We start from the raw sequence: 25,974 nt of genomic DNA on the forward strand, positions 1-25,974 counted from the left end.
AGGACCGGTCGTGAGTCGTGCTTCGGTAGCTCAGATGGTAGAGCACTTGCCCGCGAAAGGCAAAGGTCCCGAGTTCGAGTCTCAGTTGGGCACACAGTTTTAATCTGCCAGGAAGTTTCATATCAGCGCACACTCCGCTGCAGAGTGAAAATCTCATTCTGGAAACATCCCCCAGGCTGTGGCTAAGCCATGTCTCCGCAATATCCTTTCTTTCAGGAGTGCTAGTTCTGCAAGGTTCGCAGGAGAGCTTCTGTAAAGTTTGGAAGGTAGGAGACGAGATACTGGCAGAAGTGAAGCTGTGAGGACCGGGCGTGAGTCGTGCTTCGGTAGCTCAGATGGTAAAACACTTGGCCGCGAAAGGCAAAGGTCCCGAGTTCGAGTCTCGGTCGGGCACACAGTTTTAATCTGCCAGGAAGTTTCATATCAGCGCACACTCTGCTGCAGAGTGAAAATCTCATTCTGAAGTAATCAATCTTTGACATGATTGCTTGCAACATCACTAAGAAATAATGATCAAACATACTTGAATAAAAATTTTTATATAATGGAATCTCTTACATTGTTATAGCACTCAAAGCATTTAGCTATAAACGGGGGAAAATGTCAAATAAATGGAAGCATCTTAAACAAAATTCTGCTGGTCAGTAAGGGCAGAGTTCAGTGTGCACTGTTTGTGGAATAAAACAGAATGGAAGGAATACACGCTGTGAATGCCATAGGCAAAATTCTGAAAAAGTGTCTCCTACAAGTCTCTGAAGAGATAAATGTGAGCAATTGAGGACAAGACAATGAAATTTGAAGATGCTGTTTCTGCCTCTGCATAGGAAAAACTGCCAGTGTAATTCTGCTTCACATTTAAATATTGTCAAACATAAAATTTCACATGTTACAAACTGAGCCTTTTTGGAGTTGCTCTGTATTGCGATGTGAAGTAAACATGGAATTAAAACTCTCATTTATGGGTTTTAGGTGAATGAAATGCACTTCATTATGATTTTTTTCCAATATTTCAGTGTTATCATTTGATATTTGTATATTCCAAACCTATTGTAAATGTTAATTTTACAAATTAATGTTGCATTTGTTAAGAACAGTGACAGAATGCTGGGAATTGTAGATGAATGTTGTACTGCAGAGAAAAAAGGTGAATAATAAAATATGTGAAGATTAATGTGTCACTTACAAAATATCAGTTAGATTTATGTAGCACATTTGAATTTAGAGTCCAGTGAATTCAGTTGTAACATGCATAAGAGGCTACATTCAATCCTCTTGATATGAATATAATTTGGAAGTAAGTCAACAATCATTCTGATAAAAAAGGTGAACTAAATAAGGCAGTGTACACAGTGTAGTGTAATGACGTAAGTTTCTTATAAATGATTTTCTTTCGACATATGACCATGTGCAGACTTCGTCACCTATGTCAGTTACAACCCACTCCAAAATTATTTATATTCTTTTTAAATTGTCTCAGAATGGTTCTTGAACGAAACTATAAAACATCATTTGAGTCGTATGCACAGAATTACGTCACTCGGGCCAATTGGCTTACGTAAACTTTTTCAATTTTAGATGTCGTTTGTTTCTCCTCAGAAATTATATTGATACACGTTATCTGATTTAATCGAAATTAGAACCACACATTGAATAAACTTTTGAGATTCAAAGTTGCGATGAACGCTGTCAAAATTCAGTAATCTTGTCAAATATATTATTAATTCATTCACATAATTCTTCATAAATAAATCCTCAGAACACGTATTTCAATTTTAATAGCATCCACCAGTTTATTATCTTCCTACATACAGACGTGAACCTGAGCCTTGACGAGACAGAACTAACATTTTCAATAAGATTAAACTTCCTATGATATCATTGTTGTACAAAAAATTACATATTTTCATTTATCAATTTTTAGAAGCACGATGCAACAACTCGGTTCCAGGATCTTCTGTTGCTCTTTGGCTGTCGACCCGCGACGTATAGTGGCCAGCAATTTTCTCTCTGGTCGCGGCAGCGAAGATGCTGTCTCCGTTCGTTGCGCCGCCCTCTCCGTACATGAAACATAAAAAAAATACAAAACTTTAGGCAATTCACAACCATTACAAAATATTACAAAAATACATAAACAAAAACTAAATTAAACTTATATTCACCTGCAAACTGGGCTGACACTGGTGGATGGGTGATGCTTCAATTTCGTCCCACTACAACAGGATAATCCAGTTTGGGTGTAATGCTTTTAATTGTTTGAGACTCACGATAGTACGTGATTTCTTGTAATATGGATCCACAGTCCCTCTAAATTGTTTAAATGAGGTCACGTTTGCTTTTAGCTGTAACTGTTTTATTGCTGTATTGTAAATTTAGGTTTTGTGCCATTTTCAAGTATCCACAAAGATGCAAAGATTACAACAATGTAAAGACCCAATGTCCATGGAGTAACATATGAATATATTATGGAATAATATGACATCAGATCTTTATGTTGTATTATGTCTTTGTGGATGCTAGAAAATAGCACAAAATCGAAAACTGCAGTAGCACACTAAAATGTTACAGTTAAAAGCAAACATAGCATCATTTAAATATTAAAAAATGAAAGTACATTATTATATTAAATTGGAAAACAATGAAAATAGTGACATTGTAAATGTATTTAATAAAAATAAAATAGCTTTGCAATCATATTACAGTAAAAGAAGAATACAACTTTCTTTTATGTTTCAGATTCTCTGGAACCTTCTTATGAAGTTGGTTATGTGGAAAATTTCACTGAAGTAATTGTTAATGACATTCCAAGCCAGTCTCTCTCTTCACAAGTGCAGGAGACACTACCATCTTTAGGATCAAGTAGTGGTATTTCTTCTGTACCAGAAGTTGAAGACAATAGTGAAAGTGGAACAGCACATTTCAGACCAGCAACTACTCTTTGGAACTCTGTCAGAAAACTGGGGTCATTTCTCCAGGCATCTGCAGCCGAAGAGGAAGTGATTGATGTGCCTCTAAAGAATTCCATTAACAATTCAAAAATACAGAAGTCCATTGTGTATAAAGATGATCAAACGTACTTGTATAGACTTCAGTTACTTCAGTGTAGTGTAGACTTGGTAGAAACTAATTACCAGGATGAACTGTTTTTCCAGCCATACAATGTATTTGTATATGAAACAGACTTTCCAAGAACAGATTCAGTGCATCCAGAATCTGTAATATGCAAGCTGTCAGTTGTACCATTCCAACAAAAGGTGGTGAAAGAATATGCTAACCTGTCTTTACCTGTAGAGGAAAACAAGAGAGGTACTAAAATAACATCAAGAAACTGTCTCTTTGTGAGACTTGTGTGTTTGGAGTGTGTTATGCGAAATGCTTCTGAGAGCATAAGGACTCGTGTAATAAAAACAGCTTTGAAGACCATTCACAGACCTTTATTTGTCAGTGAAATTGTCATGCATACTTTAAATGTTTTGCCCGGGTCAAGGACTACACTAGAAATGTTGCCTGTGGACAATAGTTCACATGTTACTGAAATTCACTTATCTGCTATTGACAGTGTGGTAAGTAGTGGGCTTTCCTTTTTATTACATTTATGTCTCAGCAGGGTCACAACTTTTATCCATAAAAAGCTATTTATTTTATTTATTTTTTCCAGAAAAACTATTTAAGTACAAAAATAAGCTATCTGAATAAAAAAATTAATCATCCCTGTATGCTTGCACAGATGAATTGTTAAGTCTTTACAATAGCACAATGATGGAGTCACACACTCAATTGCACATACCCTGTCTCTATTAGTGATTTGTGACATATTTATGTTTCAAGCAGACATTGTATGTAAACGTGGGTAAATCTAAGGGTGCAAAAGGAGTGGCAAAAAGAGAGAATCATTTTTTGTCTTACTTATGGCCAAATGGTCTGTGAAGTTGCTGAATTTGTTGGTGTTTTGTGGTGGACTGTTCAATGTGTCTACAAGCAGGAGTGTAACATATGTGGCCACAAAACACATCAGAATTGTGGTTGAGAAAGATACTGAATGAGGGAGATACTGAATGAGGGAGAATGGAGGTGCATTTCATGGCCTGTGAATCAGAATCGCTTCCAAACCTGACAGGATTTGCTGCAGACAGAGGATGAAGGTCCATCCCCACCTATCAGCAGGAGAATATTGTGACAGGAACTGCAATGAGAGTTTGGAATAGGTCACCTCGCAAGAGGCCATTGCTCTCACAGGGATGTAATGCTATGCATCTTCAGTAGGCTAGAAAACGTTGAAAGTGGATAGTAGCTGACTGCCAGAAGTGGGTATAGTCTGACAAATCACATTTTTGCCCATATTGAAATGACATATGTTCATGATGAAATGAATCTTTTATGAAAAAAAAAAGTAAAATAAATCCTAAGGTGGGCTGCTTACTGAGGTGACAATTGACATGAACAAGCATGTTCATTTAAACATTCAGAATTACCAGGTGTCGCCTTTCAGTCAACATCTGCATGATAAGTATTTTATTGATACTCGTGTTTTTCAAGACAATAGCGAAGTTCTATGGGTTGGAAGAATATGTGATTGTTTTTCTGAACACTCGCCCACCACATAATTTTTTGATTGGCATGCTAAATCAATTGACTTAAACCCCATAGAACATCTGTGGGACATGATGGAACAGTGGATGAAATGCTGACATCAGCATCCTTGCAATTTCATGGAACTGTGTGATCAAATCCTCAATGAGTGCCTTAACCTGATGTGCCAGACCTGCATCATTTTGTGGATTCCTTGCTAACCAAATCCAGATGGTTATCAAGGCCAGTAGTAGAATTATACAGTATTAAATGATGTTTATAATGAGTTCTCTAGGGGTGACCCTTTTTTTGTCCAGTGAACTTGATACTGTAGCTTAATGGGTTATATGCTAGAATCTTTCTTGCTCAGTGTTCATACCTAAGAGCATATAGCATTATGAATGCTAGTAATGAATGGGGAGGTTGGTGCAGCTTTGGCAGAAAAATTTGTTCTTTATAAGCAATTCAGTTGGAACTCCTACTATCTTTGAACTTGTGTAAATAAGTTTCATTGCTCTCTCCACAAATAGATTCTAATACCTTGATGTATTTCTTAAGAAAGAACAAAGATAGTATGACAAACTATATTGTCATGAGGTACAAATGGTCATTTGAGAATGTGTATTTTTCAGTATTGGAGTGGTTTAATGAAATGGCAGAGAAATGGCAAAGTTCTTAGACAAATAAGCTTTTCTGCCACCTGTCTGAAAAATTAGGAAAAAAAAGTAACCAAATGCCCATATTTTATGGAATTATGAAATACATCAAACTTCAGAGACTTAATGAGACTGAGGGAAATAGCTGCAGTAAATGTTGTTCATGTTCAGTTAAAAGGGCAATGGAAATATTAGTAAATAACTTATGTTGTAAATTTTAGTGACACTAGGATGCCCCATTGGATCAGAATTTGTAATTAGGAATTTTGTTCTCACCAAATGGAAGGGTAATTGGATGCAGTAATTGATAGAAATTTTATGAAGGTTAATAACATATACTTGAATGGCTTAGAATGTGGAACATTATACGTAAAAGTCAATGAAGTAACAGGGTCTAACACAACTTTAATTTTACTATGGCTCAGGTCATCAAATATTCCATTGCAGATGGAATTATTTAATTCGTAAATTGAATTATTATTGGCATTAAGTCCTTTAGAACTAACCTGCTTGTATAAAGAACATCCACTGCACAGCTAGGAAGTTCTTACCAAATTTCATTTGTTTCCCATAATGTTTGTTAGTGAAATATGGCAGATACAACAATGTACAAACTCGAGGAGGTAGATAGTTTTTGTCCTCCTCCTCAGACCAGGAAAGGACCAAGCATGCTTCCCAGTAGTTATTGGAGTGTAATCTTCTTTTTGGAAGACCTTGGGTCATATGAGAAACCATTGTCTGGTCTGAATCCTAGAGATCAGTATGGATGCATGAGATATTAATCTACCGACAACAACAACACGGATGGCATATTGTCAGCAGGCTTTCCTTCAGTGACAGAAAATACAGTGGGCATAGTTTTCAACAAAGAAAATGGGCATAAAACTACATGATGACGCTACCTGCATATACTCATACAATTATTCAAAATTCAACATTTTTAGGTATGGATATTTTGATGTTTTAGCAGGGGAATGGTATCCTTCAAGGCAATATTTTTTGTGGAACCATTTTTACTGTTATCATAATAATGTATAACTGTTACTTCAAGGAGCTTGGAACAATGTTCAAGATTTGTGGATGGTTTTGCAGTTTCTTGTTCCTCTTCCAGCTGTACAACAGTGATTTGCCAACAGACACTCACACTTAGGAAGCTGATGTGCAAATGAGGGACACATTCTAAGTTTTAAAGATTCAGTGAGGTTTTTGGGACTTACGTTTTATTCAAAGCTGCCATTGGTAACACATCTAATAGACCTAAAAAGGTCCCTCAAGGAACTGAACATCTTGAAGTACCTTAGTCAAAGGTGTTGTGTATTAGACAGGGAGAGTCTACTAGTTTTATGGAGCTTTCTTAAAATTCTGGCTAGATTATGGATATACAATTTATGGTTCACTGAGACCATTATACTTTAAGACTATTGACACTATCCACCACAAGGAAAAGAGACGATCATGATCAGATGCTTGGCCTCTATACTGAGGTTGTGGCTCTGCTACACTTCATCCAGTGACAGTTCTTCAATGTGTGTCAGACAATACTGGTTCTTCATTGTTCCAGTATCATTCTCATATCAAACCATTGTTCACCATGCTATGGAAATCACCTTTATATATTGTTACTGAGTGGCGAGGTTACTTGTGATTCATACAAAACATGACCTAGTAGAACCATTTCTAACTCAGAATTGGGGTCAACTGCTGCCTTAGCGTCCTCAAGATTCATTTATCATCCTGACTCACTGTACATGACACAGAATATAGTAGCCGGAATCAAACACGGCCAGGAGACACTGGCCTGCCAGCCAACTGCATTGACAGTGAATCGCTGATAAATATGGAAAGACAGCAACAGCAAGATGGACAGTGAAGGTAACGTGACAGAATGACAAGTCCAGAGAGTGAACCAAAGCGAGAGCCTAGACGGAGCAGTATCGAGGAGCAAAACAACGTGTGCAATGACTAATGCAAGATTGCAATCAGAATATGACTTGTGATCTTTTGCTCATAAATTTATTATGCTGTGAGGCTCAATGCTATGATAACATATGCTTAATTTTTACATAGTTATGGTACTTAAAACACTTTGTATTGTGACTGGTTTTAACATGCTATATGCTGTCACAGCAGACACGAAGAACTACTGCAGCACTGTGTGTTTCTAGTCAAACTCGGCTACCTCCTGCCCTCCTACTTTGACAAATATGTCTGCGCACACACATATGCTCCCCCCTCCCCCCTCCTCCAACCCTCCTCACACGCACCAAAATCAGTTTTACATTGTAAGTTCACAAGTTCTGGAGCCTCCCCTTTTAATGATGCAGGTTCTTATTAAGTTCACTCTTAAGCTGAATTATTTACACTTAACAAAGCAGCATGTAATGGCTCCTTTCACCCTTATGTCAATGATGACACATTACACTAAGGACTCCATGGGATGGCAAATTAATTGGGGAACAACCTCGAACTATAAGCACTCACCTGAAACTCATAACTTATGGGGAGTGTTTGGAGGTGATTCCAGAGTTTGCACATTAATGTTGTACCACATGTAATAGGATTGAAATCAGTTGACCTACGAAGCTGCACAAGGACTTTGATGTCCAATGAGTATTGCTAAAACCATTCTGATGCAATAAAAAAGTGGTGAAATGGTGCACGTCTTGCTGAAGATACAGGCTACCAGCTGTGTGCTGTAGGTGAATAAATGAATACATTCAGTTGAACAGCAGATTTATGTATTGTTACTCAGTGTGAAAGACTGGAGGCACATATCAGGGTTCTTATTCATCCTGTATGAACTTCAATGCACAAGAATGCTTCCACTACTTACTGAAGTAGCTCCTATTGGAAAGTGTACAACTTGTCTGTCCAGATGACATTTTCCTATTCTCAGAGTATCCAGTGGCAGTGTTGCTGCACCAGTGCAAAACTTTGTCATGTGGCGTGCAGCAAGCTTAGTTATACATATGGTGCAATGATTTCTGAATCTTAGGATGGTATGATCGCTGAATAGTTGTATTCATCCGTTGTTGAATTTGTCATTTATATGGTGCTTTGTGTCCTCTTTAACTGTTGTTATAATATGTGATAGCAAATGGTGACCCCTGTCATCAACATGTTGCCAGTGGCAATATTTATGGTTACACACTTGACATAGTAGCATATGGAAAGTGCCCACATGACCTTTGGTCACTTATGGTCTTGCTGTGATCTGGTGCTGATACTTTGCATGTTGCCCACCATGCACTTGACTATCATACCAATGTTCTGTATGAGGTCTAATGATAGTCCAAGCACTTAATGTACTAAACTACTGCATTTGCTATGGGCATAGGTGCTCTCTCTCTTGAAAATAATAGTTTCCTGTAATTCATTTGCTTGTGAGTATACTAACATATTAGCAAGCATAAGAAAGGCAGTTAGCTGAAAGACCAAAGTATCTTCCTACTCTCACCGACAGAACCATCTTGAGAGGAGGAAGAAGTCTAGTTGTATTTAAAAGAAATTAATGATGAACAGAGTTACTGGTTCGCAAAATCCCTGTGATACCCTGGAATTGTGCTTTCACAAGGAAAACTTACACTTCATGGAACGAGATAAATTTGTAGCAGACAGGAATGACTCCTATAGTGCAGTGCAAGTTGTGTGGTTTTCATACGTAATTTTGTAATGCTGTCAAAGTGTTTCCACATCAGCCACCAGATTCAATGTACATATGACAATTGTATGCTTACTCTCTGAATAGTTTTTCATTCCGTTGTCAATTAGTTACAGAACTACATTTGCCTACTGAATTTTCTAGTTGCCCGGTTGGTTCTACTTTCATGCAAAATGCCTTGATCTAGTATTCATCGTTAACAAACTCCCTGTGCAACTGAGTAAATTGTTTACCAATTCTGATGTGAAGAGTCTCTTTCACTACATTGGCAGCTAATAGTACTCATGCAATAATTTGTGTGGACAATGACAGACACAAGGTCAGTCTGACACTGGTGATCTCGACGTGATAGAATTAGCCACATTGTATAACAGGAAAGATGCGTCCGACATGACAGAGGCATGAATGGAAACTGTGCCTTCAGTCTCAGGACTCGCCATGCATTTGCTATCGTTTTGACTGAATAATGCAGCTTATGATTTGCACAAGTGGAAGTGAATTTTTACTATGGCAAAATTACTGTGGATGCAACCAAATTCATAGCAAGCCAGGTGGATCAGATATATGTAGTGGAGATCAAAGATGTGATCACCATTCCACCTATATCAAACACATATGAGAATTTAATAACAAACTGATGTGAAGGGTTTCTGCTTCACAGGAAGAATGAATCAGATGAGTTATAACCCAAGAAGACATTGGCGAGATACGACCCTCACAGTATTTGCAACACATGCATAGTAAGCACCCTGTGTAGTAATCGCTTGCCACCCCAAGCGAAAACTGTTATTGCATCACAAAGTGCCATTCCCTTAGACACTGTAGTGGAATTAGCTGACAAAATGTTTGATGCTATAAAATTTATGCCAGAGTGTACAGTGATGGGTGGTGGGAGGGGGGGGGGGGGGGGGCGGCAACAGCTTGTTGTCACAAATGGTAACATGAGCCGATACTGGTATGTTGTCTGCAAAAGTGAATTTGCTGACCAAGAAGATGGAATAATTATTGACTTAGTGTGATCGCAGCAGAGACAGCAGTCATTTTTGCAAGTGGTCGAACAGCCGTTTGTCTACAACTTCATCAACATCAGGTCCTGACAAGCTCTCCATTTTCTGTTATTATAGGAGATTTGGAACCGGGCAGGCAAGTGTACAATGCCCTATTGTCTTAGCACCTTGTTGTCAGTCATCATAAGTCCGGGTAACAATATCTCGTACATACTGGTTCTGACTTGTGTGTGTTCCCATGCATGAAGTTGCATAGCAAGTGGTCGTGCACCCACTTCCATTTGACTGCCTCCAACAATTCTTCCTATATTGATATGGAATGCTGGGAATCAGCCTGGACTTTGCACTAAGGCGCAACTTTACGTGAGATTTTACAGTTGCAGATGTGTCAGGAGCCATAACAGGAGCAGAATTTTTGGTGTATGGTCAACAGCAGCAGGTTTTCGTCAGCACACAGCAGTACACGTGGCTAAACTCATGCAAGACACCAGCGGCAAGTCCATTGACTTGTTGAAGATATTTCCTGCACTAACAAGACTTCCAGGAGCACCAAAGAAGATACCACGTGACTCTGTGTTCACATACAGACTACCGAAGGCCCACCAGTGTCCTGCCAACCTAATGCTTGGCACTAGATAGAGTAGCCCCTTGTGGTCTCCATTACACTTGGTGCCAAAAAAGAATGGTGGATGACACCTTTGTGGTGATAATTGGTCCTAAATGATAGAACTGTGACCAGTTGTTGCCCCATACAATTACTTCAGACTATAATTATGCATTATATGGCGTGATGGATACCATGTTGTAGACTGCAAAAGCATATATGCAGATTCTGTTTGCAGAAGCAGAAATACAAAAGACAGCCATTATCACTCCTTTTGGCCTTTTTGTGAGTTGGTTCAAGAAATTTTGCCTACAAAATGCATGGTAAAGGCTCATTGACTCCATGTTACAAGGGCTAATATTTTGCTTCCCTTATCTCAATGATGTTCTGGTCTTCTTTACCTCTCTGGAGCAACATTAGCATCATTTTACAAAAGTGTTCAGAAGATTGGAGTGGTATGGCATCATTCTAAATACTACCAAGAATGTCTTCAGCCAAACACAAGTTGAGTTTTTGGGCCATAGGACCATGCAGTTTGGCTCACTACCCTTGGCAGAGAAAGTTGAAGCCATCCTGCAGATGACCCAGCCAAAGACTTTCAAGGAACTGCATCATTACCTCAGAATCCTCAATTTCTATGCCGACATCTATCTCATGTGGCTGAGTAGGAAGTATTGATAAAAGGGGCACTCACAAAGACTGAAGAGCAAGGGAAAGTCAGCAGTTTCATGGATGGACAAAATGATCTCGACTTTTGAAGCAGCCAAGTGGAGTATAGCGGATGTGGCATTACTCACACACCCAAAAACGAGCACACCATTGGCACTGGTAGTTGATGCCAGTATGGCAATCGGCACTACATTACAACAACTTTTTGATGGAGCCCGGCAATTGCTAGCATTCTTCTTGCACAAGCTGTCTCCATCTTAAAAGAAATGGAGTGCCTATGACAAAGAGCTTTTACCAATCTATGAAGCCCTTAAATATTTACAATCTCAACTGGAGGTCTGAGAATTTTCTTTACTGACGATAAGTCACATATACCATACAACAAAATAACATGAATTGCTCACCTAGCCAACACAACCAGTTGGTCTACATTTCCCATTTCAGCACAGGCATGAAGCACATTTGTGGAATAGACAATATAGGGGCCAACTGCCTCTCCTGTGTCAGCAGCATCACTCATTTGATGGATTTCACAGAACCTACAGCAGCATAACAATCAGGCCAGGAGCTGCATGATCTGCTTGAAGACTTCAGATCATTGCTCAAACTTCGGATAGTACAAATTCCCAGAAATGACGCCAAGTTGTACTGTGAAGTGTCCAGTGGCAAACCTTGCACTTTCCTACCAATGGCATTCAGGAGGTGTGCTTTTGGTAATATGCCTGTGCCATCTTGGAGTTCATGTGACATTGTGACTTGTCTTCAATCGTTTTGTGTGGCCAGGAAACAAGAAAGATTGCCAAGACTGGACGTGAACATGGATTAAATGCCAATGCAGTAAAGTCAACAGAGACGTGGGTGTGCCTGTAGGCAACTTTCCTGATGCAATGGCTCAATTTGCACACATTCATACCGATGTAGTTGGCTCCGTACCTCCATTGAATGGCCAACATTTTTTACTTACAATGATAGACCATTTCACATGCTGGCTGGAAGCTGCATCAGTAGACATAATCTTGACAGGGACCTTAGCTTTTGTCTTTGTTTCGACTTAGGTGTCATGTTTTGACTGCCCTTTGCATGTCACAATGGATCGGGAATGCCAGTTTGAGTTTGACCTGTTCACACAGCTGACTAAATTCTGTAGCACTGTGCATCATAGAATTATGAGCTATTACCCCACCAGCAGTGGGATCATAGAATGCTGGCACAGATCACTGTAAACAGTGTTGATGTAGTATGATGCCAGTTGGACCATAGCCCTGCCAATGGTTTTGCTCAGTCTGAGAAATATTTGCAAGCTTGGTTTCGATGCTCCAGCTGGCGAAATTGTGTGGGGTGGAATGTTACGCCAGCAAAGGGAGTTAGTGGCTTCACAGTCCTAGCAGCTACCCACCTTGACAGATATCTTCCACTTCCGGTCCTGACAAATATTCAGACATGGCACCAATCCTATGTTTTTAAACCAAGACATAATGCTACTCTCTGACAGCGTCAAAGCTCCATTACAGCCACCTTACTCAGGGCCACATAAAGTGGTATGATGAGGAGACCCCACACTTGTTCTGCATTATCATTATTGGCAAAACCACTTCTGTCTTACTGGAATGCATGAAACCTGTGAGCCTCTTTCAAGAAGGAATTCCGAAGAGGACAACACAGCACAATCCTGACCCAGTTCCAATTGTTTAGTCACCGCCAAATTCACTAACTGTCAATGCAAAGGAGCCCTGAGGATGCACAACATGATTTGGTCAATGAGCACATTTCCCTACAAGGTTTTTGGACACTGCTCTGCTTCTTTGGTGGGGACTGATGGAGCAAATAGAAGTGACTCTACAGTGCAGTGCAAGTTGTGTGGTTTTTGCACGTAATTTTGTAATGCTGTCAAAGTGCTTATGCCCCAGACACCAGACGAACTGTATTCTATGATGCTTGTACATTTGTTCTTAGAATAGTTTTCCATTCCATTGTTAATTTGTTATGGAGTCAAATTTGACTATTGAATGTTCTAGCCATCAGGTTAGTACTACTTTCATGTAAAACACCGTGATTTAGTATTCATCATTAATTAACTGCATGTGCAGTTGAATAAAATGTTTACTGATTCTGATGTGAAGAGTTGGTTTTGCTACCTCAGGGGCTAATTTGTTCAGTCTGACACATTCAACTGCAAACAGAGATAAACTTGTAGTAAAAGTGTTCGTTAGTGATACTTCATTTAACTGGTAGCTGGACTGTTAATATACAAGCAGCTGTCCCCATGTAAATCAGAAAATACCTATGCTGTTAAATAATGGTGTTGGCGGTGGGATCATGAATTAAATCTCCTTTTATGAAGGTTCCATGCATGCTAGTCTTATTGAAAAATTGGATTCTTTTAATGTATTTTAGCACTTGCAGTCTCTCGTACATTTAATATTTTTATTGACTCAATCACATAATAATTTTATACTGTTAATTGATTTTAACCACCATTGTCCATCATCAGTACAACTGAAACAGCATAAGGATGAGCTCCTAGTAATGCTTATTATGACTGTGGTTTATGTTATTTTATTGTGTCAATGAAAATATTAAATGTACTCGCGAAACAGTCAGTCAGTGTCTCCCAACAATATATCATTTTTTCGAAAACTTGACTCCATAGTGATTGGTTGTAAGAGAATCTTGTGAATCGAAGAGACCTAGGTTTTTCATTTGAAATTATAATCATGGCGTATTTCATCAGTGCCATATTGCTCTTTCTGTCATTTGTGTTTCCTTGTGCTCTCTGAGAAACTGCCATTGGGCACTTCATAGTAATCTTCATTAAACTGTCTTTCAGATACTTACAGCAATACTAAAAAGAAGATTGCTAAAGTGGGCATAGTAGAACGAATAGTTTGTTCTGCAGCCTGTGCTAATTGAACAGTGAAATAGGTTGCAAAATCTGATGGATGGCAACAGTAAAATTATGTGTGATGTTTGTTATTCCAAAGTGGATTTTGAAGTAAGCTTATGTTTTTTAATGTTAAAAATATCACACCAGTAAACAAAACTGACCATCAGCAAGAAATCTCGGTTTTCAAGGTGTAAATATTAACTGTAAGTGCGTAAAAAAACTATATGAGGTTTATGAGACCCTACTGGCAGAGGTACAGAGAGTAGTTAATCTGAAGAGTATAATATTGTGCAGCATCCAACGTGACAATAAATAATGAGAAAAAACTTCCAGGGCTTTAGTTTTATATACAGTGAATTTCTTACTCTGGTTTGTGGAAATTGTAACACTATGAAGGGTATATAAATGTCACGTGAAACATATAGAATACTAATGAACCAGGAAGAACTGCACAATTGCTAAATATGCTCCCCGTCTTTTTCTATCTCCTCCTCCTTCCCCTCTATTTGTCAGTCTCCTCCCCCCCTCTCTCCTTGTCCATCTCCTCCTCTTCCTCCTCTCCCTGTCCATCACCTCCTCCCCTCCCTCTGTCCATTACCTCCACCTCATTCCCTCTTTGTGCATCATCTCTGCTTCACCCTAAATACAACATTACTGTTTTTTCTTAAAACTGACTGTGAGGAAGAAAACAAAACAGCACATTATTGTGCACACAGTTTTGATTAAAATTATATATAAGCAAAAGGACAACAAACGGGAGAAACAATTTGTGAAATGGTTTAAGTTCCCTGCCACCGTAGTTAAAACTGGAAACTAAACTGCACATCTTCACAGCACAGTACAGGAGTATCTTTGTCACAGTTAGTTTTAATAAAAACATCTGTACATTGTTGTCTAAAAATATATAGCCTGTGTTCATATGAATGAGAATGAGTACCATGTAAAAAAAAAAAAAATTAAGTAAGTTATAATCTCAGAGATTTAGATGATATTGTTGAAAGTTTGGAATTTTATACCAGTTTGAGATGGGGGACAGTTTATAACATGTCACTGTAGCCAAGATCGTTAATGTATAGTTTGTGCAGTGGTGCTCGATCCAAAGGCAGCCAGTTCAAACCCTGGTATAGGAAAAAAAAAAGTTCCATTGCCTGTCTTTGGCTAACAAGGGGAGAAAATTTGCTGATATACAGTTTCTGATCACCAGACATTCCAGCAATTTTTTTTGTATTTATTTCCAATGTGTGTGTCATTTATTATGGTGTTAGAATACATCACACTCCTGTAATGCTCCTGGTCTCTCTCTCCTCTAACCCACTACACACACACACACTCTCGACCCAACAGTCTCCTCTTTCTCAGTACTGCGTGTTCTCTTAATCCACTCTTCCACAACATCATCATCATCATCATCATCATCATCATATTCTGCATAAACTCATTGACTCTGATGTTCATGCATCCTAGCCTGTGCACCTGCTGCCTCTCTCTCCCACTTTCTTATTCTGCTTATTCGCTGCCTCCACCCAAGCCATCAGCCACTCTTCTTTCTCCTCCCCCCCCCCCCCCCCTCCCTTTCCCAGCCATCCCTTTCAATTCTTGAATTCATGCCTCTTTCCACTGCAGTCATTGTGTGCTCAGCAAGCACATTGTAATGGCACATATACGGGGTGTTTCACTTAACTCTGCCACCTCAAATATCTCTGGAACAACAATATATATTCAAAAACAGTTTTTGCCAGCATGAATGTAAGGCAAGGGCTTAGGAAACTAAATACTATGTGAAATTTTATGGCCTTGGTTGCATTGCAATATGTCAATTACATCATGAGAAACTGCGAAGCGAAGTTGACCCTTGAAATAAATGAAGCGCAAAGCTAGCGCAGGTCCTGAGACTCGAGCGTGCACCTCACACTACTGGTAATCATGATGTGATTGACGTACTACATCAGTGGAGTGTTAATGTATGGTGTGGTATTGTATGACAACACATCATTGGCCCATATTTCATTGGTGGCACTCATAAAGGGGGATAGTTTAGCCCCTTCTTGAGCTGTACCTTACTTGAATCAGTCCACCTCTTATAATGTGTCAAATAATGCAGTATCAGAATGATGGATGTCCTGTGCATAATGTTTATTGTTTCGAAAAGACAATTAGATGTACAATTAGTGGTAACACACTTGGGTTCATGTTTCGAAACCTCCTAAGTTCTGAAATATATGGCTTATAAAGGACAGCAATGGCGTCACAGTTTCTGACGTAATGCGTCACATGTAGTACTGTACTCAGAGCAGGGCTTGCCTGCACTGGTGCCTGTATCCTGCTGTAAACATACCAATATCACCATGGCATACTCTACCTTCAGTGTACAAGTGTCTCCTAATCTGGTCTGCTGAACTGCTCTCATACTGTAACGTAATTCACATACGTTGCCACATTAAAACCTGTTTTCTTGTGGCTTGTTACATTTGCTGTCATCTAGTCAATATGCCGGCCTTCAGTAATGAAGAAAAACCAGATATTATTTTAATTTATAGTGAATGTCACAGAAATGCAACCACAGCTGTGACACTGTATGCTGAAAGCTACCCAAATCGGCAGTGTCCGTTACGCCGAAACATTGGCAACATCTGCAAGACACTCATGGGGACAGGAAGCTGGGCTCCCACAAAACGTCAATGTACAACACCAGCATCCGGCAATGGAAACGAAATTGCTGTTTGGGCTACTTTAGCGCACAATCCTCAGGTGGGTGTACGAGAAATTGCACGAGATGTAGGAATAAGCCACAGTAGTGTGTACAGAATCTTGCATCGGCATCGGTTTCATTCGTTCCATATCTCACTGCACCAAGAACTGTATGGGAATGACTTTGAATTTCGCATTGCATTCTGTTGTTTTGCACTTCAACAGTTGCAAGGTAATTCAGTATTCCTAAGCAACACATTGTTGACGGACGAGGCTTCATTTACGAATCATGGTAATGTGACTGTGCGGAACATGCACTACTGGTCTGTGCAAAATCCCCACTGGATTCACCAAGTTGCTCATCAGAGAGAGTGGAATGTGGGCAGTATTGTTGCTAACTGTATTGTAGGTCCCTATTTTTACCATGGAACATTGCACGGACAGTGCTATGCATCATTTCTTTAAAATACACTAGCGCTCCTCATGGAGGATCTAAGACTGGAAACTTGTCTATCGATGTGGTTCCAACATGATGGATGTCCCGTACACAATGAAAAAGTTTCCACAGACATTCTAGGTGTGGTATTTCCAAATAGGTGGATGGGACGGGGAGGTATGGTGTGATGGCCAGCACTGTCCCCACTAGACTTCTTTCTGTGGGGCGCAGTGAGAGACAGAGACCCCCAATGTCAGTAGAGGATATGCAACATCATATTACTGCGACATGTGCAGCAATACCTGTAGGAACTTTACAATTTGTGCAACACTCTCTCAGTACCCATCTGCAAATGTGTATTGATGCAAACGGAGGGCACTTCAAACATATGTTGACGTGACAAAGTTTCATTAGTCAAGATGTGGCTGTATTTTCTAAGCTGGATGTAATGCACAACAATACAGTTTCTGTGGGTGGCAGAGCACTAGTAAATGTGTTTAGCAAAGTGAATTCAAGTGTGTTATCTCTCATTGTAGCTTTAGTTGTCATTTCGCTAGAATAAACATACATTTACAATTTGAAAGACATAACTTTGCGTTGGATGTGTTACTAGTTTATTTTTGTGTGAGCCCCTGACACAGGCAACGTGAAGTGCACGATTGAGTCTCAGGACGTGCACTAGCTGTGCGCTTCATTTATTTCAAGCGTCAACTTTGCTACGCAATTTCTTGGGATGTAATTGACGTATTGCGAAGCAACCAACGCCATTATTTTTGTGATTTTCATGCTATAGATTGCATATGAAATAATAGGAGGTGTCCATTTAAAAATACACAAGTTTGTGTTGAAAATAGTATTTGTTTGTTTTAAAATTTCGCATAGTATTTGGTTTCCTATGCCCCTGCTGTACTTTCGTGCTGGTGAAAACCATTTTGGAATATCTATTGCTGTTCCAGAGATATTTGAGGTGGCGGAGGAAGGTGAGACACCCTGTATATCTGTGTGTGTGGAGGGGCTGGGGGAACGGCGGTTGTCACATTTGAAATCTGCACCCATCTTGGTGTAGTTCAAGAGGAATGGGCTGTGCAGTGGTACTTGGATTCATCCTGTTTCTCTCATTGTCTCAGTGCTTAACTGTGTTCAGTCTCGTTGGAGCCAGTCACAGAAAATAGTTTTACTGTAATGAATAAATGGCCAGTAGTTGTGAGTAAAGAATTTTGAATTTATGGCAATATGAGCCAACAGTGCTATACATAGAGTACAAATTTATTTCTGCTGGTTAAGATATGGAGGTTGGCAGTACATGCAACCGTGCGAATGAATGGTGCGTGGACCAAGGAAATTCTTTTTAGATTCAAAGAGATGAGCCCTAAATGTTGCCCTAATGTACTTCCATGCACAAGATGGATGTGTTTAGATTAAGGAGTTTCTAGGAAGCTTTATTCAGCAGTAGATTCAAATGGCAGTGGTGGCGGCAGTGTGTGTGTGTGTGTGTGTGTGTGTGTGTGAGAGAGAGAGAGAGAGAGAGAGAGAGAGAGAGAGAGAGAGAGAGTTGCGTTTGCGTGAGTGTGTATGTGTGAGTCTGTCTTCTATTTTTGAGGAAGGCGATACTGGCCAAAAGCTAATTTGTGATAGTATTTTTGTTGTGCTCATCTGCGACTCAGCATCTCCGCTATATTGTGAGTGGCACCTTTCCTTTTCATAATATTGTAGTATACTGATCTGTAATTTTTGTTGATTGAATATTATCCAGAATTCCATAGTCAAAGACTAAACATTATTAGCTGATTTAAGTTATGAAAGATTGTTAATGAGTGTTTATGAATGAGAATTGTGGGTTGCACCAAACAATAAGCAGTATTATTCAAGGTTAAGCTCTATGACGGGTTCAGAGAAAAACACTTACTTCCCTGAAACTGAATAATTGGCAGAAAACTCTTAATGACAAAAATGACTTAATCTCCAGCTTCAGAAAATATAATCCTTGTTAGAAATTGATGTCAAAGGGGTAAAGAAAGTATAACAAGTGCAGACAGCAAGTGGATCAGCTGAAGCAAGAGACAGAGTGATTTAATAAAAGGTAAGGGTTGGTGAGTGCTGAGAATGAAGAATGTGCTGGAAAAGCAGTTTCACTTCAAAGTCTCAGAAATACCAGTACTTGAAATTGGATGGTTAGAATTTCAATCTAAGGAGTAGGCCTTTAAAATTTTTCAGGGGCCTGTTCATGTTACATGTATTATGTATATAGATAGTTTGTCTGTGACATTGTATCATAAGAGTTAGCATTATACAGGGTGGTTTGAGAAGTACTCAGAACGGAATAGAAAAATAGTACTTACATCACTGAAGCTTTTTTATTTTTCAATGTAGCCTCCTTGGAGATTAATGCACTTGGTCCAGTGATGTTCCACTACCTTGATCCCATCTTGAAAATGAGTTTCTTCCTGGCCTGCACAATAGTTGTTACCTTCAGCTATCAGTTCTTCATTTGAAGTGAATCTTCATCCAACAAGAAAAATTTTCAGTTTTGTGAAGGGATGGAAGTCTGACGGAGCATTTCAGGTGAATAAGGCAATTCAGACCTTAGTTTGTGTAATTTTGCCGTGTGTGCAGGCGCGCGTCAAGAGTCGCGGCACCCATCTTGCAGATAACTTTTTCATTTCTAATTCTTCAGTTAAAATGTGATATTCCCTTTCAGATGACCTCTGGCAGGCATGAGCAATTTGACGCACTTTCAATTGGTGATACTCTATGTATGTCATTTTGTGGACTTTTGCAATGATTTCTGGAGTAGTGACACATCTTGGTCATCCACTGCATGGATCATCATCTAAGCTCTCCTGACCAAATTTAAATTCATTTTTCCACTTGGCAACAGTTGAATATGAAGGGGCAGAGCCCCCCCCCCCCCCCCAAGTGTATTCTGGAAATTGGCATGAATGTCCTTTGCTTACATAGCTTTCTTCATGTACTTAATCACTGCTCGAATCTCAATTTTTTCCATGTTTGCAAATCACTAACTGGGAACAACAACAGAGCTACATCACTACCACACCACGTGCCGTATGTTTATAGGCAACAGTCCAATGAAAATCACCTGAACAACTTGTTGCACTAGTGCTGACCTCTCATGGTGATTCTGTGAACTTTTCAAATCACTCTCATACTGTTCGTGCAAGATCAGTGAAGAAATTGCATGTGTTCCCTAAGATATTCTCTTTCTTCCATCATATATATTTTGATAATAGAACTTGAACTAGTAATTTGTTTCTATGACCTATGCAGTCATTAAATTTGTAAGGGTAGGTGGTCCATTTACAATCGTGTACAGATATTGAGCAAGTGCACACTGCTAGGGAATTGTTCGAGAACTATGTTGTCATTAGCATGCCTGATTAAAAGGAATAAAAATAAACAACAAAAATTTGAAATCGGTGCTACCAGAATGAGAGCAGGGACTAATAATATACACTCCTGGAAATGGAAAAAAGAACACATTGACACCGGTGTGTCAGACCCACCATACTTGCTCTGGACACTGCGAGAGGGCTGTACAAGCAATGATCACACGCACGGCACAGCGGACACACCAGGAACTGCGGTGTTGGCCGTCGAATGGCGCTAGCTGCGCAGCATTTGTGCACCGCCGCCGTCAGTGTCAGCCAGTTTGCCATGGCATACGGAGCTCCATCGCAGTCTTTAACACTGGTAGCATGCCGCGACAGCGTGGACGTGAACCGTATGTGCAGTTGACGGACTTTGAGCGAGGGCGTATAGTGGGCATGTGGGAGGCCGGGTGGACGTACCGCCGAATTGCTCAACACGTGGGGCGTGAGGTCTCCACAGTACATCGATGTTGTCGCCAGTGGTCGGCGGAAGGTGCACGTGCCCGTCGACCTGGGACCGGACCGCAGCGATGCACGGATGCACGCCAAGACCGTAGGATCCTACGCAGTGCCGTAGGGGACCGCACCGCCACTTCCCAGCAAATGAGGGACACTGTTGCTCCTGGTGTATCGGCGAGGACCATTCGCAACCGTCTCCATGAAGCTGGGTTACGGTCCCGCACACCGTTAGGCCGTCTTCCGCTCACGCCCCAACATCGTGCAGCCCGCCTCCAGTGGTGTCTCGACAGGCGTGAATGGAGGGACGAATGGAGACGTGTCGTCTTCATCGATGAGAGTCGCTTCTGCCTTGGTGCCAATGATGGTCGTATGCGTGTTTGGCGCCGTGCAGGTGAGCGCCACAATCAGGACTGCATACGACCGAGGCACACAGGGCCAACACCCGGCATCATGGTGTGGGGAGCGATCTCCTACACTGGCCGTACACCACTGGTGATCGTCGAGGGGACACTGAATAGTGCACGGTACATCCAAACCGTCATCGAACCCATCGTTCTACCATTCCTAGACCGGCAAGGGAACTTGCTGTTCCAACAGGACAATGCACGTCCGCATGTATCCCGTGCCACCCAACGTGCTCTAGAAGGTGTAAGTCAACTACCCTGGCCAGCAAGATCTCCGGATCTGTCCCCCGTTGAGCATGTTTGGGACTGGATGAAGCGTCATCTCACGCGGTCTGCACGTCCAGCACGAACGCTGGTCCAACTGAGGCGCCAGGTGGAAATGGCATGGCAAGCCGTTCCACAGGACTACATCCAGCATCTCTACGGTCGTCTCCATGGGAGAATAGCAGCCTGCATTGCTGCGAAAGGTGGATATACACTGTACTAGTGCCGACATTGTGCATGCTCTGTTGCCTGTGTCTATGTGCCTGTGGTTCTGTCAGTGTGATCATGTGATGTATCTGACCCCAGGAATGTGTCAATAAAGTTTCCCCTTCCTGGGACAATGAATTCACGGTGTTCTTATTTCAATTTCCAGGAGTGTATTAATCAAACAAAAGTTGCAAAATAGCTTGTGTATTTGATTATGATGTGTCTGTGTATGTGTGGATGGATATGTGTGTGTGCGCGGGTGTATGCCCGTCCTTTTTTCCCCCTAAGGTAAGTCTTTCCGCTCCCGGGACTGGAATGACTCCTTACCCTCTCCCTTAAAACCCACATCCTTTCGTCTTTCCCTCTCCTTCCCTCTTTCCTGATGAGGCAACAGTTTGTTGCGAAAGCTTGAATTTTGTGTGTGTGTTTGTGTTCGTTTGTGTGTCTGTCGACCTGCCAGCGCTTTCGTTTGGTGGGTCACATCATCTTTTGTTTTTGAGTGTATTTTTCCTTCGTGGAATGTTTCCTTCTATTATAACCATATGATTATGATGAATGATAGAGATGTTTAAAGGATTCTGCGATTTTTTTTTTTTTTTTTTGTTTTTTTTTAAGAAAAACAAATTCATTTCCCTTTTCCTAGATAAGTTCCATTAATAAGTTCCATTGCACACTATACAGAGTATCACTTTAACTGTAGACTGCACAAAGGGTTTTTTCCCCCAAGCTTTTTCCAGTAAGTGTCCACATACATTGTTCCATTGTTCTTACTCCTGCAGGAGCTCTTCATCCATAGGAGATCATAATCATTTCAGCTGCTTGTTAACTTATAAAAATGGCAAGTAGTCACAGGGTCAAGATCATTGCTGTCTAGAGAGGTTGGACGTATATTCTAGAGCACTGCCATGTGAAAGAACCAAATTGTTAGATCTTTATTTTGAATGAAAGGTTTAAAATACATATGCAACTTGAACCAGGCATTTTGTTGGGAGCTTCTCTTCAAAGTGACTATTTTGTGGGAATCAAGTGCCGCACACTTTAACACTCCTCCAGTAGTTGAGGTAACATAAACAATTTTGTTGACAAACAGATTTTTCATTGTTACTGGATCTACTTTCATATTCCAACAATCATTTCTTTGTAGATAATATACAGGGTGATTCAGCAAAGCTTTTCAGCTGAGGTATTCCTAAAATGTTTACTAGCTATATTAATTACAGAAACATTAGTGTTGACTTCACTTTTTCAGATGCAACTATAGTAATAACTGCTGCTAATGTCACAGTTCTAAAAGAAATGAATTCAGTAGCATTACTTTTTTCAAAATGTGATTAGCAATTATGGAGAAACTGTATTTAGAACTTACCTGTTTAGAACAAAAAACCGATTGCTGTCTTACACTATAAATCAACCAGGAAAGAGCTGGGTGAGCACTTCCTTAGTCACAAGTGTGAGTAGTAAGCCAGGTACACGCCATGCTAATACCACAATATCTATGTACTCTAAGGGGTAGTTCCACTAGGAGAGCCTTTAGCACTTTGGTTAGTGATTGAGCATATCTTTTACTGGTTAATAAAGTTTGAATGAAGTAAGGACCAATCATGTAATCTTTAAAAATCCTGCACCCAAACATTTACACTCCACTGTTTCTGATGATGAACCTGCCTCACCCAATACGAATCCCCAGTGATCCCATAAAGCATAGTTATTTCAGTCAGCTTTCCATGATCTGTAAAGGTAGTTTCATTGGTAAAGAGAATTCTTTGTAGAAAGAATCTTTTGTCTTGATGTTGCACCAGAACTGAGCAATAGAATTCCTTTGTCTTATGCAGTCTCGCTGGTCAATCTGCTGGTGAAGTGACATGATATGGATGGCAGCTGTTTGCATGCAAAATGTTTATGAAACTGAGCTGATTTATTCTAGAGGCACTTTCAGTTTCTCTGGAGCTAACATGTAGTTTAACAACTGCCAGGACATTTATTTTATTCTTTCAGCCTCACTCTTTATGCTCTGCATAGTATTTCAGTGTTCTTCCAATAGCAATATTTCAATATTTGCTGAATTATGATCCTTGTTGGACCTTTGTCCATTGAGTTACTTTTGTGCATGCAACTTAACTGTTCTCCCCATGTTCCTTCTGCATTTTTCATAAAGAAGTAGCATACTTAGTTTCTCTTGGTTTGTGAAAAACATTTATTTTTTCAAATTCACCAACGCTCAACACATGTGAATGACACCAGTAGAACGAATGCTTAATTTCCTCTACACTCCTTTTACACTAATATCATAGTGTTCCAATACTCTGCTTCCTCGTTATCTGACGTGACGATTTTTCTTATTTTGTTGTGAAATGTGAACTTTTGCATAAGTAAGCAATCGATATCAAATTCAAAACATATAAATCAAAAGCTCTAAATACATCATTTCTCCAAAAACTAATAGCTAGATTTTGAAGAGTTAAATGCTGTTCAGCAGTACAAACTACTGTAGGCCCAAGTTGATACCAATACCTCTGTAATTCATATTACTACTAGCTATGGTGCATTTAGTGCAGTGTAGCAGTTAGTGTCAGTTGTTGGTGTGCTGCAGGTCACCTGTTCAAACTCGACCACCAACAGATATTTGTTATTTAGTAATTAACATTTCTCAGAGATTCTTGAAAGTTCTTGTGTTTGTATATTCTGGAATATTTGATGTTTGTATAAATAGCAACACTCTTGGTAGGATTTCAGTTCTGTCCTGTTCTGGCTGTACATTACTGTTCGTAATGAACATGCTTTCTGTTCTAAGTGTTGTGCTTTATCGAACAACCCTGCTTTCTGATTTCGACTTGATTCTGTTTATTACATGACAGTGTTTGGTGGAGACATCAGGTACTTCAAAACATTTATATCACCATGGCTCCAATTAGGCAATGTAAAAGCTGTGACCTACATGGACAGCAACTGTAATACAAGCAGTACACCATTCCCACAGTCCATATATTCAAGAGACAAATGGATTCTGAAACAGCAGTAAGTCAGCTGCATGTCAGACATCCATCTGTGTTTACCAGGGACATTGGTTAGAATGTGATGAAGTGGGTGAAAGGAGTCAGTCAAGTTGCCAAGTAAAATAGATAGGATGACGTGATATGTTTGGCAAATGTTTACTACTATGTGTATAGCACAGCCCAGCAGTGGTTTGAGAATCTCAACAGCTGGGGTAAATTACAGGCCATACTGAAGAAAACATTTGGTGACAATTTGCAGCAATTCCTCATAGAAGAAGAACAGTTGAAGAACAAGGCCCAGTGTCATGGGTAAACTACACACTCCTAATAACAGATTGTTTTTGGGCCTATCCCACATTGAGAATCATAGTATAACAGAGCCTGACAGACTCGCATACTTGATAAAAGGAGACGCAGAAAATGTGCCAAAGTCTTATTATAAAGAATGTCCCAACACCAGAGAAATTCATCAAGTGGTACCAGCACATCAAGGAAATGAAACAGAAAAGGAGATATGACTGACTCCCAAATATGGTCCCTATGGCTGTTGTTGAAGACCACCATGTCCTCACCCTCCCTCGTACTCCAGGTTGTCAGAGAAGAGAGAGAGCAATTTATGTCACTCAGAACAGGTGGACTAAGTAAGTAAGAGATAGCAGCCATGAATGTCGACTCATACATCTGAAGTTTAAGAGGATCTTGAAGATCATGTGTATCGATCTTTAGAACCACCATTACAACATGCCAGGAAGAATAGACTTGGCCAACTTAGACTTAAACCACAGTTGTTAAACAACAACCCGGCACTGAACCAATGCAGGCACAACTAACTCCTCCACCGAGTATAACGCCCCACAGAACAACAGACATTTGGAGGTCAGAGGACAACACACCAGTATATTTTCTCTGTGGATGTCCGGGACACTTTGTACACTACTGCAGAGAAAGATGACTAGTGTTTGATGATTACTACGCCCCAAGACTGGCAGACAATTATAGTTGATCTGTAGGATGAGGCCAATTACTGCACCATAGATGGGGTTGCTCCCTATCATGTTGCCATACAGAGGAACAAGCCACTTGCTTAGCT

The 25,974-nt window shown here is 40.1% G+C and overlaps 1 protein-coding gene across 3 annotated transcripts in view; it reads left to right on the top strand.

Moving 5' to 3' along the window:
- The window catches only part of LOC126162044 (peroxisome biogenesis factor 1), a 371,455-nt gene that overhangs the window by 52,368 nt on the left and 293,113 nt on the right, over positions 1-25,974 (top strand). For all 3 annotated transcript variants that reach the window (XM_049918280.1, XM_049918281.1, XM_049918282.1), the window contains one exon: positions 2,734-3,560. In XM_049918280.1, the coding sequence (XP_049774237.1) occupies positions 2,734-3,560 (827 nt within the window). The remainder of the gene's footprint in view (positions 1-2,733; positions 3,561-25,974) is intronic.

This window comes from Schistocerca cancellata, chromosome 2 (assembly GCF_023864275.1).
Source record: "Schistocerca cancellata isolate TAMUIC-IGC-003103 chromosome 2, iqSchCanc2.1, whole genome shotgun sequence".
Lineage (NCBI taxonomy): Eukaryota > Metazoa > Arthropoda > Insecta > Orthoptera > Acrididae > Schistocerca > Schistocerca cancellata.